Source organism: Gorilla gorilla, chromosome 4, assembly GCF_029281585.2.
Source record: "Gorilla gorilla gorilla isolate KB3781 chromosome 4, NHGRI_mGorGor1-v2.1_pri, whole genome shotgun sequence".
NCBI lineage: Eukaryota > Metazoa > Chordata > Mammalia > Primates > Hominidae > Gorilla > Gorilla gorilla.
In genome coordinates, this window is record NC_073228.2 from 16,076,102 (window position 1) to 16,090,222 (window position 14,121).

General features: G+C 56.9%; 1 protein-coding gene across 2 annotated transcripts; it reads left to right on the forward strand.

Annotated features, from left to right (window-relative positions):
* Positions 1 to 31: 31 nt before the first annotated feature.
* TRIM65 (tripartite motif containing 65) lies at positions 32 to 9,642 on the forward strand. 2 transcript variants are annotated; one of them, XM_031011615.3, is made up of 6 exons: positions 32 to 2,059; positions 5,749 to 5,844; positions 6,100 to 6,333; positions 6,415 to 6,589; positions 6,721 to 6,786; positions 7,252 to 9,642. In XM_031011615.3, the coding sequence occupies exons 1-6, from the start codon at positions 1,646 to 1,648 to the stop codon at positions 7,818 to 7,820; spliced, it is 1,554 nt and encodes a 517-aa protein (XP_030867475.1). In that variant the 5' UTR covers positions 32 to 1,645; the 3' UTR covers positions 7,821 to 9,642. The 2 variants fall into 2 exon arrangements, with proteins under 2 accessions (XP_030867475.1, XP_030867476.1); XM_031011616.3 differs by lacking the exon at positions 6,721 to 6,786.
* Positions 9,643 to 14,121: the final 4,479 nt, after the last annotated feature.

The following is a 14,121-nucleotide window of genomic DNA, read 5'->3' on the forward strand; positions in this document are numbered from 1 at the left end:
GGGAGGATCGCTTGAGCCCAGGAGTTCAAGACCAGCTGGCAATATAATGAGACCCTGCCTGTATTTAAAAAAAAAAGGATTTCTGCCATAGCTGGCCTGGGTCGGTGCTCCAGGGCCAGAGGACCCCGATGGAGCTTCATGGGTGGGAAACGGGCTGCCTCCCACCCCACTAAGTGCGTCCTCACCTCCGTCTTCTGAGGGTGTCAGGGGCCCTGGGATCCGAAGCAAAAGCAGGCAGTGGGCCAAAAACAGGTGTGGCCCAGGGAAGGGAGACATCCCAATCCAGCAGGTTCCTGAAACCCAGCTCCCCGAAAAAGTGGAGCAGAGCAGCTGGGCTCAGGAGGGAGCATTTATTGAGCACTGGCTCTGTGCCCCAGGGGGGTCCCACCGGCCCCTGGAGAGAGAGTGCCTGCCCGAGCACTGACCCTCTGCACAGGCTCCAGCCCCCACCCCATGGTTGGGAGGAGAAGCCACATTAGGTAGGCAACAGCGTGTCTCAAGAGACCTGCTCAGGGTCAGAAAATCCATGGAGTCTTGCGGCTGGACGGTTAGGTGTTTTGTTTCTCCCTTACCAAAAGCAGAAGTCTGGCTAACTAGTAGGTGGAGGGTAGATCCGTGCACTTTGTCCAGAAAGAAACTTCGCCTATGGCCGCACAGAGGACGCAGTGCTTGCTGCAGCAGTGAGAGCTCGTGCCGCCTCAACATCAGCCCAGCTTGGTTAGAAAGGCCGTACTCTCCTGGGGTTCCCCCTGGCCTGATACACACTGCCGGGGAGGTGGGCGCTAGGCCCCAGACCCGCCTTGCCTGCTCAGCTTCAGGGGAAATGCTGGAGTGCCTCTAAATACTGAGGCTGCAGATCAGCTTGGACCCCAGGCAAGGAACTCTCCCCAGCAGAGGGCAGCAGGAAGAGGGGATGCTGATTGCAGATGAAAGCTGGTTTGTGTATTCATTCAAGGGCCATTTGAAAAATACCAGTTAACTGGTCCCTGTCTCTTGGTGACCAGACATTTCCATCTCGCTGTTTACTTTAAAAGAACCAAAATTACGTTTTTGCCAGAAGGGAGACACCCCAGTCTGGCAAGTGTCCGAAACCCAGCTCCAGGAAAAAGTGCAGCAGTGCTCTGGTCTGCAGGGAGCCCGCCCGCCCGTTTCATCGCCAAGCCCCGGGGGATTGTTAGGGGGGGAGGTCTATGCTGTTAGGCGATTGACAGATGAGTCCAGAAGAGGTTCCGCGCGGCCCGTGGTCAGAAGCCCGGAATCCTGGCGGGGTTTTCGAGCTTCTGGTCTCCAGGACCTGGGCTGAAGGCCCAGGGGGATGGGATGGACCCGCCAGGCTGGGACCCTAGAGAGCCGAACTCAGCTCTCAGCCGGGGTGGCGTGGACCCTAGAGGGAGGGAGGGGCGCAAGGCGGGAACGCGGAACCTTCGAGCGGGCCAGGCCGAGGTGGGCAGGGGTGGCCTAGGCCCCTGCGGCGGTCGCTCGTCGAGGGTGTCAAAGAAGGGCCCGCCGCCCCCCTCCGCCTTCCCGGGCGCGGATCTCGCCCCGCCCCGCCCCGCGTTAGCCACACCCAGGCGCCCTCAGCGCGCGAGGCCCGCGGTCCCTTTAAGAAGCCCGGGGCCCGCCTGGTTCCCGCCGCCGCCGGGCCATGGCCGCGCAGCTACTGGAGGAGAAGCTGACCTGCGCCATCTGCCTGGGGCTCTACCAGGACCCAGTGACGCTGCCCTGCGGCCACAACTTCTGCGGGGCCTGCATCCGGGACTGGTGGGACCGCTGCGGAAAGGCGTGCCCCGAGTGCCGGGAGCCCTTTCCCGACGGCGCCGAGCTGCGCCGCAACGTGGCCCTCAGCGGCGTGCTGGAGGTGGTGCGCGCCGGGCCCGCCCGGGATCCCGGCCCCGATCCCGGCCCCGGCCCCGGCCCTGCCGCGCGCTGCCCCCGCCACGGGCGGCCGCTGGAGCTCTTCTGCCGGACCGAGGGCCGCTGCGTGTGCAGCGTGTGCACCGTGCGCGAGTGTCGCGTCCACGAGCGGGCGCTGCTGGATGCCGAGCGCCTCAAGCGCGAGGTGACGCATCCGTCGGGAGCGGGAGGGGGCCGGACCCGCCGCAGCCTGGCCACCGTCGGGTGACTCCTGCGGGCCTCGCCCTGCTCTCTCGGGCACCCGGCGGGGGCGGGGAGCCTCATCTGTAAGGGGCTTCGGCCAACCTGGGAGCTGATTATAAAAGTCGTGGGTCTGCCAGGCGCAGTGGCTCACGCCTGTAATCCCAGCACTTTGGGAGGCCGAGGCGGGCGGATCACGAGGTCAGGAGATCGAGAACATCCTGGCTAACACGGTGAAACCCTGTCTCTACTAAAAATACAAAAAATTAGCCGGGCGTGGTGGCGGGCGCCTGTAGTCCCAGCTACTCAGGAGGCTGAGGCAGGAGAATGGCGTGAACCCGGGAGGCGGAGCTTGCAGTGAGCCGAGATTGTGCCACTGCACTCCAGTCTGGGCGACAGAGCGAGACTCCGTCTCAGAAAATAAACAAACAAAAAATCGTGGGTCTGTGCATCCGACTGGGATGTGCAGCCCGGCCAGTGACACAGGGTGGGTCTCAGAAGCTGCTCGGTGCCTTCTGGATGAACAAAGAAAGCCTGGGCATGAGGCAGCAGCTCCCTGCTCCGTGCCCAAGCGCTAGAGAACCGTCGTGTGTCTCCTGCGCTCCGAGAGCCTCCTTTCATTCGCTGTGCGGGGTTGTGGGGGGCGAGGGGGCTATGGGGGCTGTTGGTAAATGGATCAGACGAGCTCCCTGCCCTTAAGAGACTTAGAATCCACTTAAGAAGTCAGTGTTCCAGTAAGGCGTGAATGTATTATTACAAAATGCAGTGAGGAAAGCACATGGCATGTGATAGAGGGGTTGGGGTGACCCTGCTAAACGGGCCAGGAGGAGGAAGGGGAGGCCGCCTTCAGGCTGGCATGTGAGGATTGAGGAAGCGCAGGCCAGGAGAAAGACCTGGGGAAGAGCATTCTAGGCAGAGGAATCAGCCTGGTACCGTCTCTGGGATGGGAAAGAACTGGGCACGCGGGGTCCCTAGTGGCAGATTTGTGCCACTGAGATCTGTGGGCCAGGCCCTGGGGGTCAGCAGGGTCAGGATCGGGCAGGGTCCTGGGGGAGTCTGGCTCTTACTCTAGGGTCATGGGGGCCATTATAGGCTTGGAAGCAGGTTGGCACATGATCAGATTTGGGCTTCATGGAGACTGATCACCTGGCTGGGGGCTGAAGGGGGCAGGATGTAAGACCCGAATCGGGTAGGAGCCCAGGGCAGGAGTACAGGGAGGCAAAGAACCACCTGGGGGAAAGGGAAGGGAGACCAAGATGGAGGAGGAGATGAGAAACGCTGAGGGGAAGTGGTACCTTGTGGAGGCGAAAGCAGGCCAGAGGGGACATAGGGGACAGCAGAGAGGGTGTCAAGGGAGACACCTGGGTTTCTGTCTTGAGCACGCGGGTGGCTGGGGTGCTATGTGCTGAGAGGCATAGGTGGAGGGCAGAGTTTGGCCTTGGACATATAGAGGTCACAGTCGCCAGTGGGACAAACCAGGGGACGGGCCTGTGGCACCTGGGACCCTGGCCCGGGCCCTGCCACGCGCTGACCCCGCCCCGGGCAGCTGCTGGAGCTCTTCTGCCAGACCAAGGGCTGTTGTGTGTGCAGCTTGTGCACCATGAGCGAGGGTCACCTCCTCAAGTGGGTGCTGCCGCCAGGAGCGGGAGGGGGCCGGACCCCCCGCAGCCTGGCCACCACCGGGTGCAGTGGCTCACGCCTGTAATCCCAGCACTTTGGGAGGCGGAGGCCGGCGGATCACGAGGTCAGGAGATTGAGACCATCCTGGCTAACATGGTGAAACCCTGTCTCTACTAAAAATACAAAAAATTAGCCGGGCCTGGTGGCGGGTGCCTGTAGTCCCAGCTACTCTGGTGGCTGAGGCTGGAGAATGGTGTGAACCGGGGAGGCGGAGCTTGCAGTGAGCTCCAAAGCTCAGGAGCGGGGAGCTGGAAGTCGAGAGCTGGGAGTCATTAGCGCTAGGAGGGAGAGAAGGTTCCAAGCTGGAGCTCCCAGGGAGATGGGGAAGGTCGGGGGAACGGCAGCCCTGTGTGGCGCCTGGAGACAGGGGTGCCAGGAAGAGAACAGGCAGGGTGCCCATGTTGATCAGAGGCTTAGTACGAGGACAGAAATGACCTTCAGCATCGGTACTGTGGAGGTGGTCCATGCCCTTGACAAAACCCATTTCAGCAGCGAAGACAGGACGTGGAATCATTCGGGGACAGAGGAGGGCTGGGGCTAAGGCGTGGATGGAGGATGGCGCAGGGACACTGGATGGGACAGGAAGGGAAGGGGTGGCCAGGAGGCCTGATGGGCAGGGAGGGATGGGAGGGTGCACGGCTGGGGGTCGGTGAGGTGGGAGGACTGAGACAGAGGTGGCTGGAACAGGAGAGGGCACGAAGGCAGTGGTCAGAGAAGGAAGAATGGATGCCTAGAATGGAGATTTTAGAGCTGGTGACAGGGCCAGGGTGAGTTCACAGGAGCGACTGAGATGAGGTGAAGGAAAAGGGCTCCAGAGTGTTGCGGGACATTCCTTGTAGCTGCTGAAGCCAACGAGGAGGATGAGACTAGATGTACTGCTCACGAACGGGTGCAGAAGACTGAGCTAGGCACAGAAGTTTGAGTTGGAGGCCGGTAGATGAGGGCCATGTGGAGGAAGGGAGCGACAGGGGCAGCCAGTAGCACCAGGGGAGCCAGGATTTTGCAAGAGAGAGGGAAAGGGACATGGGAGTGCCTGTCCCTGGGGGAGGGTTGGGTGCCCTGGGAGAGCCTGCCCTCCGGCCTCCTGTGTTCCTGTGTGAAATGCTGGAGGCTGGGGGCCTGGAGGAGCTCTGGGCTTAGGAAGATCTGAGGACTTTAACCAAATTATCAACTTCTCTGAGCCCGTTTCCTCCTCTGTGATGTGGGGATAGTAACGGTCCCCATCTCAGTGCATTGCGGGAGGAGCAGAAACAAGGTGGTGAAGCTTTTGACCAGGTGCTGGGAATGGAGCTCCTGGGACCTGCGTGGTTTGTCCTGCTCTCATGAGAGCACGGTGTTTTGATTCCCAAGGGACTCAGGGAGCGCAACCGAATAGGGGTCCCTTCCTCCCCTCTCAGGCTCAAAACTAGGGCCAGGGACTGGCCGGATCCCCAGAAGAATCTAGTTTATCCAGCAAGTAACTGCCCACTTGTCAGACAGCTTTGGTGCTTTGGGTGGTCCCTGCAGTCAGCTTCTCAAGCCCCAGGGCCTCCTGGGCCACTGACCCCTCTGCAGTGAGACAGGGACCAACGGCTTTAGTGTTTGGGGTCCTCCCTGCGAGGCCTCCTGAGCCAGCATTATCGCTTTCCTGTATTGATGGGTGGGGGGTTAGGCCCAGAGAGGACAGGTGCTTGGCCTCAGCTTGCTCAGCATGCAAGAGGTAGAAATGGGAATGGAAGTTGGGTCCTGAGCCCAAGGCTTCCGCTCTGCTCAGGCACCACCCTGCTGCAGATTAGGAAGGACTTTGTCTGGACCCCCCAGGGCATGGCCCCAACTCTCCCTGGGTTAGACTGAGGCCGGTGCTCTGGAGGCTGGCCTGGGGTGGCGTGGGGAGGGGCTGCCTGGTGTCTGCAGGCATGGTTGGTTGTCTGAGAAAGGACATCACAGCCAATCCTGGCCTTCTCTTGTTGCTTGTCCCGTGGGCCCGCACCACAGGCCCAGCTGAGAGCCAGCCTGGAGGTTACCCAGCAGCAGGCCACCCAGGCCGAAGGCCAGCTACTAGAGCTGCACAAGCAAAGCAGCCAGATCCAGGTACGAGGCCTGTGCCTGCCCGCCCACCATGGCCTCACACTGCATCCTGGGGGCGGCCACCAGCTGGTCCCTGGAACACCAGGCAGCAGGGAGTGGGGCTGAGCAGGGAGCTGGGCACAGGGGTCCTGGGGAGGTTCCCGGGACCCTGCCTCCCCACATCCCTGACCCTCAGCCCAGCAGGCAGCCCTGGCCCTAGCCTCCCTTGGTATGGCACAGGGCCCTGGCCACCCTGAAGCCCCTCCTGTTCCCACCCAGAACTCAGCCTGCATCTTGGCCTCCTGGGTCTCCGGCAAGTTCAGCAGCCTGCTACAGGCCCTGGAAATACAGCACACGGCAGCACTGAGGAGCATCGAGGTGGCCAAGACGCAGGCGCTGGCACAGGCTCGAGACGAGGAGCAGCGGCTGCGGGGCCACTTGGAGGCTGTGGCTCGCCATGGCTGCAGGATCCGGGAGCTCCTGGAGCAGGTGGATGAGCAGACCTTCCTGCAGGTGCGAGGGCTCAGGGCACAGGTGGCGGACTTGCTTCCCTGCCCCTCAGGCCCAGGCTTACTTGTTCTCCCTGGGGCTCAGGAATCGCAGCTCCTCCAGCCCCCAGGGCCTCTTGGGCCACTGACCCCTCTGCAGTGGGATGAAGACCAACAGCTGGGTGACCTGAAGCAGTTGCTAAGCCGGCTGTGTGGCCTCCTCTTGGAAGAGGGGAGCCACCCTGGGGCACCAGCCAAGCCTGTGGACTTAGCCCCCGTGGGTAAGACTGACCCCAGGCCTCCCCCTGCTGTCCTGGGCCCAGCTGCCCCTCCTGCTGCGGGGTGGAGGCGGGTCAGGGCCCACACATTGTGACCTCTCCAACCATTCCCTTAACACTGCTTTGCCCCCTAGAGGCCCCAGGTCCCCTGGCACCGGTCCCAAGCACAGTTTGTCCACTGAGGAGGAAACTCTGGCAGAGTAAGGAGGCCGTTCGTGTATGTGTGCCCCTGTGTGTGCGTGTGCAAGGAAGTGCCTGTGTGTGCTGTGAGCACGTGTGTGTGTGCATGTTCGTATGCACGTGGGAGTGAGGGGGGCACTTATTTTGACTGTCCTGCCGGGACATCTGAGCCTGGTCCCACCCCCTGCACACCTCGTGCACATCCGCCCTGAAGCAGACGCAGCCAGTGTGCGTTGAAGGACAGAGTCTGGGGCACAGACCCGTAATTCTTCCACTTAACACTGAGTTAATGGCTCTCAGAGCCCCAGTTTTCTCAGCTGTGAACGGGGCTGATAGGGGATTCTGCCTGCGAGGTCATGGCGAGGATTAAGTGCTATGGTGACGGCCGGTGCTCAGCGTGCCTGGCGGAGGTCTAGCAGCGGATAAATGGAGATCTGGTTGTGCGGTCTTCCCCCAGCCCACTGCTGTCCTCCTTTCCCCAACAGATTATCGCAATCTGACCTTTGATCCAGTCAGCGCCAACCGTCACTTCTATCTGTCGCGCCAGGACCAGCAGGTGAAGCACTGCCGTCAGTCCCGGGGCCCAGGCGGGCCCGGCAGCTTTGAGCTCTGGCAGGTGCAATGTGCCCAGAGCTTCCAGGCCGGGCACCACTACTGGGAGGTGCGCGCGTCAGACCACTCGGTGACACTGGGCGTCTCCTACCCGCAACTGCCACGGTGCAGGCTGGGGCCCCACACAGACAACATTGGCCGGGGACCCTGCTCCTGGGGGCTTTGCGTCCAGGAGGACAGCCTCCAGGCCTGGCACAACGGGGAAGCCCAGCGCCTCCCAGGGGTGTCAGGGCGGCTCCTGGGCATGGATTTGGACCTGGCCTCAGGCTGCCTCACCTTCTACAGCCTGGAGCCCCAGACCCAGCCCCTGTACACCTTCCATGCCCTCTTCAACCAGCCCCTCACCCCCGTCTTCTGGCTCCTCGAGGGTAGGACCCTGACCCTGTGCCATCAGCCAGGGGCTGTGTTCCCTCCGGGGCCCCAGGAAGAGGTGCTCAGCTGAGGAAGGCATGGGATGGAGCCCTGGCATAGCTGCCACCATGCCTATGTGCCCAAGAGCTGCCCAGCTTCAGCTTGGGGACTGGAGGACCAGCTGTTGGCCTCTCTGTTAACTCAGAAAGAGATTGGAGGTTGGGGGAGGTGAGCATAAATGCAGAGTTCACTGTTGCAGCCTTTTTGAAGGGGACACAGTCTAGGAGGGGGATAAATGGGATGCCCTTGCCCCAGAGAGAACCCAGTTCTAGGTACTGCCTGGGCCTGGGAGGCGAGAGCAGTGCCCAGGGGACTTCTGGGTTTACAGGACAGCGTGTGTGACAAAATTCAGATCTACCTGAACTTGCCTCTGGAGAAGATAAGGGCCAAAGGAGCAGTCAGGGAGGGGTGGTGAGCCAGAGTAGTCCCAGGGGGAGACAGATTCCTCCCTCCTCCCCGCCTGCAGCTCTCTTTAATTTTTTGTAACATTTGGATAGACGTCCGTCCTGTCTTGTAGTCTTCTTATTTTGTGCATCCTTATAATTGTATTCTACAAACAATTTTGTTTTCTGCATTTAAACATTTTTGTGTTTTTAGGAGATGGTCTTGCTCTGTCACTCAGGCTCGAGTACAGTGGCACAATCATGGCTCACTGCAGCCTCGAGCTCCTGAGCTCAAAGGATCCTCCCACCTCAGCCTCCAGAGTAGCTCAGATTACAGTGTTTTCTGAAGTTTCCTGACTTAACATAAGCATTTTTCACATGATTGAAAATTTTCACTGATTGCTGTAGTCATTCTAATGACTATCAAGTTTATTTATCCATTATTGGACATTTAAATTTCTTTCTTTTTAGCTATACAAACATCGATGTGTTTTTTTTGAGACAGGATCTCCATCTGTCACCCAGGCTGGTGTGCAGGGGTGCGGTCATGGGCTCATGGGATTCTCCTACCTCAGCCTCCTGAGTAGCTGGGATTACAGGTGTGCGCCACCACGCCTGGCTTATGATGAATATTTCCGAGCGGGATGCTTGGCCACATTTATGGTCATGTATGTAGGCTGTTACCTCAAGTGAGTCACTCAGGGAACAATGAGCACTTGAAGATTTTTTTATACAAAAGGCCACAGTGAGGCCACCTTGAGTCAAGCCGACTAAGGCCCCTCAACCCTGTCACTAAGCAGCACGTGACACTGGCAGGACCTTCATCTCCAGCATCCCACCCCTGGGTGTGGGACTTTGGGGCAGCCGTGTGTGCAGGTGTCGGCACAGGCTAGCTCCTCCTGGTTTGGTGTGGTGTTTGCCATTGCAGAGCAAGCTGCCACGAAGACCCCTGGGCATGATTTTGCTTGTATTTCCGGAAGTGGGGTTGCTGGGTCATAGGGCAGGTGTAATTTTTTTTACTTGAAATATTCCACTTCTTGTTCTGGGAGGTGGTTCCAAGGGTGTCTGCTTTTGGCCAGGCGCGGTGGCTCACGCTTGTAATCCCAGCACTTTGGGAGGCCGAGGGAGGCGGATCACAAGGTCAGGAGTTCGAGACCAGCCTGGCCAACAAGACAAAACCCCGTCTCTACTAAAAATACAAAAATTAGCCAGGCATGGTGGCGTGCGCCTGTAATCCCAGCTACTGGGGAGGCTGAGGCAGAAGAATCGCTTGAACCCAGGAGGTGAGGTTGCAGTGAGCTGAGATTGCGCCACTGCACTACAGCCTGGGTGACAGAGCGAGAGTCCGTCTCAAAAAAAAAAAAAAAAGAAAGGGAGGGCTGTCTGCTTTTTGTAACTTGAAAAACTGGACATCTATGTTATATGTACTCATGGATAAATATTTCACAATAAAACTTTTTAAAAGGACAATACATGTAATATACGTACCCCCAATATATATAATGTTTTTATATTTGTGAAAAAAAAAAAACCTCCCACGACGACCCCACCCCGATCACTGCCATCATTGCAGCCTCCATCTTGCGGCCCTGCTCCTAGCCTGTGGCTGTTTGTTCAAGAGCAGGGCAGGGCCTTGGATTGGCACAGCCCAGGCAAGGACTTTCCAGCAAGATCCTCAGGTGGGAGCTCCCCAGACATGGGAAGGGAATCTGACATGTGCAGCCCCACAGCCAGGAGGCGGGCAGGACCTTGCTGACCAGCTAGGGGCAATGGTGGGAGCTGAAAGCCCAGCCAGGCAGGATGTATTGGCCTGGCCAGATGGCTGTCATTGCTGTCCCCACCTCATAGTCCCTCCTAATCCAAGGCTGCAGCAGAAGCACCCAACGGGCTGAGCCGCGCTCTGAAAGGGGCAGAGAGAGGAAGAGTTGGCCCCTTTCTGCTTCTGAGGTGGGAGGTGTTCGGGGTCATTTATTATGTGAAATTCATCTTCCTATTGGATGGTGGTTCTTTCTATATTCTGCGAGCGTGTTCTATATTATTAATAATAACCCCTTTTTCTTTCTTTCTTTCTTTTTTTTTTTTTTTTTTGAGACAGAGTCTTGCTCTGTCACCCAGGCTGGAGTGCAATAGCGTGATCTCAGCTCACTGCAAGCTCCGCCTCCCGGGTTCAAGAGCTCTTCCTGCCTCAGCCTCCTGAGTAGCTGGGATTATAAGCGCACGCCACCACGCCCGACTAATATTTATTTATTTATTTATTTATTTATTTATTTATTTATTTATTTTTTGAGACAGAGTCTCGCTCTGTTGCCCAGGCTGGAGTGCAGTGGCACAATCTCGGCTCACTGCAAGCTCCGCCTCCCGGGTTCACGCCATTCTCCTGCCTCAGCCTCCCAAGTAGCTGGGACTACAGGCACTGGCCACCACGCCCGGCTAATTTTTTGTATTTTTTAGTAGAGACAGGGTTTCACCGTGTTAGCCAGGATGATCTCGATCTCCTGACCTTGTGATCCGCCCGCCTCGGCCTCTCAAAGTGCTGGGATTACAGGCGTGAGCCACCACACCCGGCGTAATTTTTGTATTTTTAGTAGAGATGGGGTTTCACCATGTTGGTCAGATTGGTCTCAAACTCTTGACCTCGTGATCCACCCGCCTGGGCCTCCCAAAGTGCTGGGATTACAGGCGTGAGTCGCCATGTCCGGCCCCCCTCTTTTCTTCCTAATGGACAGCCTCCCAAGTCAACACAGGCTCAGAGACTCCCACCCTTTATCCTTTTTTCTTTTTTCGTTTTTTTTTGAGACGGAGTCTCACTCTGTCACCCAGGCTAGAGTGCGGTGGTACAGTCTTGGCTCACTGCGACCTCTGCCTCCCGGGTTCACGCCATTCTCCTGTCTCAGCCTCCAGAGTAGCTAGGACTACAGGCACCCGCCACCATGCCCAGCTAATTTGTTTTGTTTCTGAGACAGAGTTGCACTCTGTTGCCCAGGCTGGAGTGCAGTGGAGCAATCTCAGCTCAGTGCAACCCCTGCCTTCCACATTCAAGTGATTCTCCTGCCTCAGCCTCCCAAGTAGCTTGGATTATAGGCGCCCACCACCACACCCAGCTAATTTTTGTATTTTTAGTAGTCATGGTTTCACCAGTTTGGCCAGGCTGGTCTCAAACTCCTGACCTCATGTCATCTGCCTGCCTCAGCCTCCCAAAGGGATCCACGCCTGGGATTGCAGGCGTGAGCCATTGCTTTTTTTTTCTTTTTTCTTTTTCTTTTTTTTAAGAGATGGGGCCTCACTCTGTCACCCTGGCTGGAGTGCAAGGGCGGGATGCAACCTCTGCCTCCTGGGCTCAAGTGATCCTTCCTCCTCCTGCCTCAGCCTCCTGAGTAGCTGGAACTACAGTCGCATACCACCTCGCCCAGCTAATTTTTAAATTTTTTGTCAAGAATGGGGTTCTCACTGTGTTGCCCAGGCTGGTCCTGAACTCCTAGCTTCAAGTGATCCATGCCCAGCCAGCCGAACTGATTCTGATAGAACTCTCCACCGTCTCTCCAGGAAAACGCACGCTGGTATTGAGGGAAAAGGCAGCACAGAGTTGGGATGTGATATTGGGAAAGGGGACGTGTTTGATTAGCTTGTGGGTGTTTCCAGCATGTCTGGCCTACCCACCAGACCCCCTTACAGATTCTGGGCTTCAGTTGTGCACAATCAGGTGGATGGTCACCCAGAGACAGAACAAGGGCAGGAGAGGTTGTGAAAGACAGGGACCTCACGGGCCAGCTGGATTGGAGGGAGTTGGATTGGAGGCCAGAGAGGTGTATTAGTCTGTTTTCGTGCGCTAATAAAGACATACCTGAGACTGGGCAATTTATAAAGGAAAGAGGTTTTTGTTTTTGTTTTTGTTTTTTTTGAAACGGAGTCTCGCTCTGTCACCCAGGCTAGAGTGCAGTGGCGCAATCTCGGCTCACTGCGAGCTCCACCTCCTGGGTTCACGCCATTCTCCTGCCTCAGCCTCCTGAGTAGCTGGGACTACAGGGGCCCGCCACCACGCCCGGCTAATTTTTTGTATTTTTAGTAGAGACGGGGTTTCACCACGTTAGCCAGGATAGTCTTGATCTCCTGACCTTGTGATCCGCCCGCCTCGGCCTCCCAAAGTGCTGGGATTACAGGTGTGAGCCACCGCGCCTAGCCAAGAAAGAGGTTTAATGGACTCACAGTTTCACATGCCTGGGGAGGCCTCACAATCATGGTAGAAAGCAAAGGAGGAGCAAAGGCATGACTCATATGGTGGCAGGCAGGCAAGGAAAGCGTGCGCAGGCGAACTGCCCTTTATGAAACCATCAGATCTCGTGAGACTTATTCACTACCATGAGAACAGCATGGGAAAAACCAGCCCCCATGATTCAATTACCTCCCACCAAGTCCCTCCCACGACACGTGGGGATCATGGGAGCTGGGATTCAAGATAAGGTTTGGGTGGGGACACAGCCAAACCATATCAGAGGTGAAGGGTAAAGAGAACAAGGGGATGTGCCTTTCCAGGCAGGATAGGAACAGGATGCTGCCTGGAACTGAGGCTTTGAGTAGCATCAAGCTGGAAGGTAGAAGACAATGGAGCCAGCCCTTGAGATCCTGGGGGACTGGATTTCCATCCTAGAATTCCATGCCCAGCCAAACTGTCAGTCAGGGATGAAGCCCGAACAGAGACACTTGCAGACACATCAGCCTCCATCCTCAGGAAGCACCCAGAGGGCACACTTTTCAAAAATGAAGAAGTAAATCAGTGAAGGGAAAAGGGAGGCCTGGGATCCAGGAAACGGGGAATTCAACACAAAGGAGAAGTAATCAAGCATCTGCAGTCTCCAGAAACACGAGCACAAACAAGCTGGCTGGGCGCGGTGGCTCCCGCCTGCAATCGCAGCACTTCGGGAGGCTGCAAACCTCCCTAGGAAATGTGGTAACACACCTCTCTACCAAAAATACAAAAATTAGTTGGCCATGGTGGTGCACACCTGTGGTCCCAGCTACTTGGGAGGCTGAACTGGGAGGATTGCTGGAGCCCGGGATGCTAAGGCTGTAGTGAGCTGTGATGTCACCAGCCTGGGTGACAGAGCAAGACCCTTTCTTTAACTAAATAAATAAATATTTAAAAATTAAAAAGTTACACAAGGCTTAGCAATGTCTTGAGTTAAAAAAAGGAACCCGGGGCTGGACACAGTGGCTCACGCCTGTAATCCCAGCACTTTGGGAGGCCGAAGCAGGTGGATCACGAGGTCAGGAGTTCGAGACCAACCTGGCCAATATGGTGAAACCCCGTCTCTACTAAAAATACAAAAATTAGCTGGGTGTGGTGGGCACCTATAGTCCCAGCTGAGGCTGAGGCAGAAGAATCGCTTTAACCCGGGAGGCAGAGGTTGCAGTGAGCCAAGATTGCACCACTGCACTCCCGCCTGGGTGACAGAGCGAGACTCTGTCTCAAAAAAAAAAAAAGGAACTCAAGGGGGGCGAGGTGGCTCACACCTGTAATCCCAACACTTTGGGAGGCTGTGATGGGCGGATTACATGAGCCCAGGAGTTCAGGACCAGCGTGGTCCTGAAAACCACGTATATGGTGAAAACCCATATCTACAAAAAATACAAAAATTAGCCTGGCATGGTGGCGTGCGCCTGTGGTCCCAGCTTCCTGGGAGGCTAAGGCAGGAGGATCACCTGAGCCCAGGAGGTTGAGGCTGCAGTAAGCTGTGATTGTGCCACTGAACTCCAGCCTGGGCAACAGAGTGAGACCCTGTCTCAAAAAAGAAAAACAAAAAAGGAGAGAAAGAAGGAACCTTAAACGGCTTAGAGATGTGGAAGCAGATGCTAAAAGAAATCATTGCAAGACTTGAGATTGGTTGTCTGTGGGGAGTCAGTGGGACACAACGTTACTAGTTTTTGTTATAAGCCTTGTTAAATTGTTTTGTT